Genomic DNA, 7,527 nt, shown 5'->3' with positions numbered 1-7,527 from the left:
CATGTGTTAAATTGTGTGTTTTAAAAACAAATTCCCATTTGCATCGGTCATATTATACCCAAACCGTTGTTCCCATTGTGAGTAATCCCTTTGCCCAAAGCCTACCAGTTAGTTGCCCGTGTCATTTTCACTGAAGACCATGGTTCCAAGGTGCCTTCCTCATTGCTGAAAGCGTGCCTGTCATTTTCAGCACTAGCAAAATGAGTGTGATTTTACATTTTCGTGTTTCTAAAAATCGTGTTTAACGTTTGAAAAATCATTTTCCCTAGAGTATTCCCCTTCCCCTATCATATTTTGAGAAGCGGGTTTTGAATTGCATTTCCTTCATTTTTCATTGCTTAGAGCTGCTTGTCATTCCCAGTAAGCGTTTTCTTGTATGCCACATTCATTGCAGGGGAAGGAGTTCCCTGGCTTACGTGTGCCGTGTAATAAACCGTGACAGTGAGAATGAGCCGTCTCATGTTCCCTCACTACCCTTCGAATCACTCCCCTGGTATGCAAGTACTAAACCCACATCATTACTTCAATTGCCTAAAACATTAAGCATTTGAATGCAGGTACTAACAGTGTAATGCTTTATTTTAGTAATTGCCGGGCCTTTGTTAACAGCAAAACCAGGCGCTGTTGAACATCTGTTTCCTGTTCTGTCCAGCAACGGCTCTGTAGGTCAGCCAGGTAGAGTCAACATAGCCCAGAATTTTCGGGGATGGAGGCTGAAGCCCAGTCAGATCAATGGTGTTGCACCACTGCTTGTGTTTAATGCCTGTTTTACTTATTGGTAATCTTCATTACACCTAGCCCTATTATTACTTGTCCCAGTACTTGTGTATGAGGCCATTTGCCTCAATCACAAGTACTGGGATGAGGTAGAGGGACATGGAGGTAATACCTGGCTTAGTTACCTGTAATCTTCATTACTCCTAGTCCCACTCTTCCTCATCCAAGTACGTACCTAAGAGGCAAGGTGCCTCATACGTAAGCACTGGGACAAGGACGAGGGATGCGGAGGTAATTCTCGGCCGAAGAGTTAATTTTGGGGGTTGGTCACAGGGTGGGATGAAGGGGGGGTGTATGGGTGGTGCTGTGGGGAGTGGAATATGATGTGGCATTTTTAATGCACCTGTACACAAGTGTTTCTAGGTGCCACAAGACAAGGAGCGGGAAACAAGGGAGGACAAAATAACGATCTTACTAGGTCTTGTGTCATTTAGATTGTGCAAGTGCGGGGAAGAGGGAAGAGGAGAAGTGCCAGAGGGAGGGGAAGGAGGAAGTGCAGTTAACTCACACGTGCAGTCAATGGTTGGCTCATAAGTGCAGAGAGAAGGAACTGTAGAGTTTCAGAGACAGACCCTTAAGTGTTGGGGAGCCGGGAGGCAGTGCAAGGGCAACTGGACATGCAGGAGCCTGGGCCTGAGTTCAGAGGGTGACCAGTGCATGGAGCAGTCAGGAGCATTAGCGGGGGAGAGGAAGAGAGAAAGCGGAAGTGAAATGGAAGGTCTTTAGTTGCTTCCAGAACGGGAGGTGGTAAACCTCAAGTTTGAGACAGGCAGGGAGACTGGCTGTTCCAGAGGGAGGCCCCAGCCGAGGAGACAGACCTGCCCCCATCTCTCTGCTTGGAGAAGCGTCTGACCCTCAGAGAGTTGGAGGTGGATGAGGGGAGAGATTGTGCGATAAATCCGAACGGTTATCCATGTCCAGGCTAAGCAGACATGATATGTGGTATTAGTGGCTAGAGAGGCATTTTGGTGGAGCCAGTCTACTAATTTCTTAGTTTGGCTTGACTTGACTGGGCATCTTTGATAAAGCAGTCCTCTAAGTCTAATTACCTGGCTAGACTGCCATTTGAGTGCTGCTAGTCTAGCCATGTAGAATTACTGTAGAATTGTGTTTTTGGGCATCCTTGATAAAATAACCATGATAAGTGTTATTGCTTCAACTAGCATTTGGTGCAACCAGTCTAGGTATGTCTAAATGTTGCTTGGCATGCTTTACTGTAATATGTTATTATGTGTCTAGACTGGTCTACATTGTGCAGCCAGTTGGACATATTTTCATTGTGGCATGCCATTTTTAATAGCAAAGCATTACATTAATTAAAGCATGTATGTTCCTTTGCACTGTTGGTGACTTGCGTGTATTGGATTTTTGGAATGGTGTTACCCTACAAAACAATTACAAATGCTCTGACTTTTTAGTGAAAGTGTGCCGTATAATGCATCAAAACACATATGTATATCTTTCTCCTAGTGCAGTGTGCAGCACACCCCTGCAGCAGCACGTTTGTGCATATTGCGCAAGCATGGTAATCTAGGTCGGCCCAGAGTGTGGAGCGACCCGTGATTTGTTTCCGAGCTGGGGCAAGAGGGCCCCCCTCAGCGTGGCTCGCAGGGGACTCCCAAATGGTGTGTCACGCCACTGATAGAATGTGACACGTGTCAGTGGCCAGGCCAGAGTGCCACGGTGCAGTTTAACCTAACATCCAATGGGCCTTCGGTGCTTGGCACACAAATGCGTGCGCGCGTCCAGGATATTTCGAAGTGAACGCGCAGATTCAAGCAGTGTTTTTCTTTGCTTGCGCAGGCGAATAAGAAAGCGCATATCACATGATAGGCGAGTATGTACAATGCAAAGAACACAGGCGTTCTAAGTGCGATGTTGTCGTTCAAATATATTGACATGCAATCTAACGAGGCATAGATACATATGCCTATGCCATGTTATGCCTTCTTTCGTTACTGCTCACATCCCCACTCTGGTGGCCTCATAGCACTGGGCCAATATATATAATAATAATAATGTCCGGTTTAACATCGCTCAACAGTGCCCGATTCTTTGAACTTCTGTTATAATAGGTTTCATTATTAGGCAACGTAATGATACTCGATGCATTGTATATACACAAGTGTATGCGTGTTTGTGTATATGGGTGTATATAGGTGTACATAGACTACTTGGATAGATACGCTTAAAGTATACATATATCAGCCTTAATTCACCACGGTTTCAATATGTGAAATTATACAATTCCACAAGGTAACGTGTTAAATAATCTATACCTTTTAAAGACCGTCATATTCCAAAATGTGGTCTTCATTTTACGGCGTCATTCGTTTGTAAATTTATTATTTCACAATGTGATCTTTAAACCGTGCTTTAATTCGATTGCTACCCGGCACGTTTGCATCATTTGACAAATAAACTGGCACTATTTGAAGGAATCTGCCCAGAATCACACGGTGCGCTCGGCTGGGCGCGACCGACCAGGCATTATGAATTCACGCGCGTCACCTCGATTATCACGCCCACCTCCTCCCAGTTATGGGTGTGTGCATGTGTTGTATGAGCGACCTACACACATCCAATACATAAATAAAATAAAAGCTGGAAACATGTGACTCCAATGAGGTCATGGCGGGCGCATCGCCATCTGAAAAAAATAACATGTGAAGAAATAATTTGCAGCGTTGACTCAAAAAATCCTATTCCGTCGCCGAACCGAACTCTGGATAAAATAACGCGCATGAGAGTCACACACATTCGGGCGATGGCAAGTCTCGCGATACATTGGCGCGCATTACAGCAAGTCGACATGTGCATTCATTAAAGAAAACTGGTCAACGCAGTATACACCAGGCCAAAACATTGAATATTCACGAACCGAGAGAGCGTATTTCACATCCTAAAGCAAACACTATTAATGCGTTGTATTATTATTTGGGAAGTTAACTAAGTAAACCTTACACAAAATATGTTATCATGATAGATGTATCAAAGAAAAATAGAAATTGTATTACTGAACAAACGTATACACAATTGTATATAGTTAATAAAATACAAGTCCTTAAAAATAGTTAATAGCTTTTCATTGGACAAATATATTTAGGGGTAAATTCGTGTTATACATAATACTAGATACATAAACGGTCGAAACACGTACCCCCACTCCCACAACCCCTCCCCCCCATTCTTTAATGTCATCTGCTTTCAATGCGCTTTGTCCATCGTCGTATCCATAAAGAACCGCGGCCCTGTGCTGAGGCGAGGAAGAGGAAACTGGCACTGAACATTAAACGACGTGAGAGCGTCTCAGGGCGCTGTATGGCTCCCTCCTCTGTCCTGGCGGGGTGGGGTGCTGTTAACTGACATCTAAGGGCTGGATGCCCACCTGTAGCGTGGACGCCGGGCACACCTTACAAGTGATAGGATGCTGACAATCACACGGTTTCAATAGGCAAACAACACTCTCGGCTGCCTTTAAATGCTATCACTGCACGGGCGGGAGCAAGATTGTGGAACGCTCTGCACGTATCGCGATAATCAAAACGAGAATGCGTTCCTTGTTAAACGTCTAAGAAACACACATTTTAAAAAAAAAAAAAAAACATATGTATGAGGCGATAGATTTAGAAAATACTCAGAGGAAAAGTCCTGTGTCGCTTGACAGCTCTCGAGCCAAACTATGTGCATTATGGGTGCACAGGTATGCGATTTGCGCTTCTAATTTCAGGCAAAGAATAGGAAACGTACAGAATATTTTACATTATAGACCTGGAATTCCACCTACACACACACACCTGCATAATATGAATATCGAATGTGCAAGTATACACACAATGGCACCCATGTGCTTGCACATACACGAATGTATATGTATATGGCATGTGCACACATACAGACACATCGCTATGCATGTCTCCATGTGTGCAACATGTACCCTCCCACGCACGTATAGATACAGAGGAGGCATATAATAATGCATGTGCGTGAATGTGCATGAATGTGCGTGAATGCTTCACATTCAATCATCGAATATGCATGCAGAGGACTTAAAAGCTAGAGCTGCCCACTGTCTCGCGTGTATGGCCGCCTCAGTGCGCTAAGCATGTGTGTCTGCACAGTACGGGTCCCCAGGTTGTCGGTGTATTACAAGCTACCCCCTGAGCCCCCCACGCCCCCTTATCTTATCAGTGTATCTACTGGGGATATATTCTCTCAGTTTATAGCATGGCTCCTCTCAGAACGCGTTAGCAGGGAGTCTCTCTCCATAACTGCTCCGGGTTAACCTCATCTGTGACAGGGCTGGAGGCAGGGCTAAGGTGGGTGGGCACTGAAATTAAGAGCTTTGGTGCGCGGAGGGCCAAACAGGGTGGCGCCACCTGACCGCCTGGGCTCTGATATATAAGCCAGGTGGAGGCAGGCAGGCTGGGAGGCAGGCACCTGTCCTGGACAGACCACGGCGGAATCCTTGCAGCCCAAGTGCTCGTGTACCTTCGACACTGCTCTGCACGTTCCAGCTGCGCAGTGCCAGGGCGTTGAAGTGTACAAACCCAGAACACTGCTCCTGCAGTCTTCGTGCGGAGAATCTAGGGGTGGGTGACACGTGTGGACTTAGCATTCCGAGACCTGGGAAGAGCACTGCATTAGTCGGCGAGTCGGGAAGCTGAGGTGCGTGTCCTCAGCACATTGAAACCTTCAGGGAGCATTTCAAGCACTAGTCGGACAGCAGCAGATCGGACCTTAAACGCATGAACTCCCAGTGGATCCAAGACAGAGCACCGAAGGGCCCAGTCTGCCGGGCTTTAAGTGCATACACTCGCACGCCGCATCTTGCATACAGCACTGCGCCTTTACTGGGGAGCACCGAGGGCTGCGGTGCACGACACCAAATGAGTGCTCCCTGAACACAGCACTAACAGCTTCAGCAGGAGCATTCGGGAGGGTGATGCTCATGAACACAGCACGCGGCACTAGTCTCAGACAATTGAAGTGAGCCCAGCACACTGCGCCCTGCACAGAGCACTGCAGGCCGGCGAGTGCCCCTGGTTTAAGTGCATGCACTCAGCCTGGACAGACAACTCTATGCATCAAGGTGCTTGAGTGCATGAACCCAGCAAACATCCAGTACTTCTCGGGGATGTGCACCATGACTGTGGATGGCCAGCACTCACCCGCCGAAGCCTCCAGTCCCATGCACAGCGCCCCCAACATGTCCCTGGACTGCCGAGGCAAAGAGGGGGTGCTGATCAAGTCTGAACCCCGGGGAAGCGCCACTCCAGAGGACAGGGAGGAGGGCGGCAGCAGCGGACAGGTGGAGGAGACGGCCCCCTCCTCCGGTGGGCGCCGACGGAAGCGGCCCGTGCAGCGTGGGAAGCCCCCCTACAGCTACATTGCCCTGATCGCCATGGCCATCGCCAACTCGCCCGAGCGCAGGCTCACCCTGGGCGGCATCTACAAGTTCATCATGGAGCGCTTCCCCTTCTACCGGGAGAACTCCAAGAAGTGGCAGAACTCCATCCGCCACAACCTGACCCTGAACGACTGCTTCGTGAAGATCCCCCGGGAGCCGGGTCACCCGGGCAAGGGCAACTACTGGACGCTGGACCCGGCTGCCGAGGACATGTTCGACAACGGGAGCTTCCTGCGGCGGCGCAAGCGCTTCAAGCGCACCGACATCACCACCTACCCGGGCTACATGCAGAGCTCCAGCGCCTTCAGCCCGGCCCCGCGGCCTAGCTATGCCGGAGGCCTCTACGCGACCTACGGCCACCAGGCCCACCCTGCCTCCCCGGTCGCAATGCACCACCACCACTACCAGGCCCCGGCCCCCAGCCAGCACCGGGTCTTCAGCCTCAGTGGCTTCCTGGGGCCACAGCCCTCTGCTGGCACCGAGCTGGGCCTCCACTCCCTGGGCTACACCGGGGAACTCGCCAACACGGTGCCAGGCCCTGACTCAACCTGCTTCCAGCCACAGCCTGCCAGCCCCACCGGGGCCGGGACTTTGATAAACCGGACCTCCAACCTGGCCTACTCCTACTCCTCGTCCCCGCCACACTTCTCCGTGCCCCAGGCCGGCTACTCCCCCAACGGGGCGCACGGATATGGAGCATCCGGCGGCAGGCTGGCCTTGCAGACCCTGCGGCCTGGAGGCTGCGCGGACGCAGAGCAGCTTCTGGGCCTGGCAGGCACGCAGATGAACGGCCTCGGACAGTTTGGGGGTGGCAGCTCTTACCTGCGGCAGCCCAACTTCTCCACGGGCCTGGAACGGTACATGTGAACTGCGCACCCCGAAGAAGGCATCAGCCGGACCTTAACTGGGATATAATGCCCGAACCTCCCCTCAATGATGGACCAAACGCGCTTTTCTGTAGATAAACCAACCACACACCTACCTGGAAGGTTACCCTCCCTATTTCAAAGGAGACTTTTTCTAGGCAACGTTTTTGTTTTTTTATTTTTTTTATACGTCCCCCCTAAATAATCGCTAGCGCCAATGCCAACAGCAGATAGCCACCGTTCTTTCTTAAAATGTCCCATTCACGTGTTTCCATACTTAAGCAAGGACAGGAACCAAACGCATTTTCGGCGACTGCCTTTCCTGTCTTGTTTACCCATGTCCTTAAAACCGCTTTTCTTTAATAAATGAATTATAAAAAAACATGTTTAAACTAAGTGTTCTCTTGTAAAGTAAATATACATGTTACTATAAGATCATGATGTGGGTTTATGCTTAACGTTTTTCCATCAAGG

The 7,527-nt window shown here is 49.3% G+C and overlaps 1 protein-coding gene across 1 annotated transcript; it reads left to right on the top strand.

Moving 5' to 3' along the window:
* The first annotated feature begins 5,881 nt into the window (after nucleotides 1-5,881).
* Nucleotides 5,882-7,054, top strand: FOXE3 (forkhead box E3). Its single transcript, XM_069635391.1, has one exon. It carries the CDS (start codon nucleotides 5,882-5,884, stop codon nucleotides 7,052-7,054), a length of 1,173 nt encoding a protein of 390 aa, XP_069491492.1.
* The last annotated feature ends 473 nt before the right edge of the window (nucleotides 7,055-7,527 follow it).

This window comes from Ambystoma mexicanum, chromosome 1q (genome assembly GCF_040938575.1).
Source record: "Ambystoma mexicanum isolate Mex_15411 chromosome 1q, UKY_AmexF1_1, whole genome shotgun sequence".
Lineage (NCBI taxonomy): Eukaryota > Metazoa > Chordata > Amphibia > Caudata > Ambystomatidae > Ambystoma > Ambystoma mexicanum.
This window is presented reverse-complemented; position numbering and strand designations above follow the sequence as displayed.

What these genes read in the sequence shown, in the direction of transcription:
- FOXE3 (XM_069635391.1), top strand. Translation starts at nt 5,882, where the DNA reads ATGAACCCAGCAAACATCCAGTACTTCTCGGGGATGTGCACCATGACT.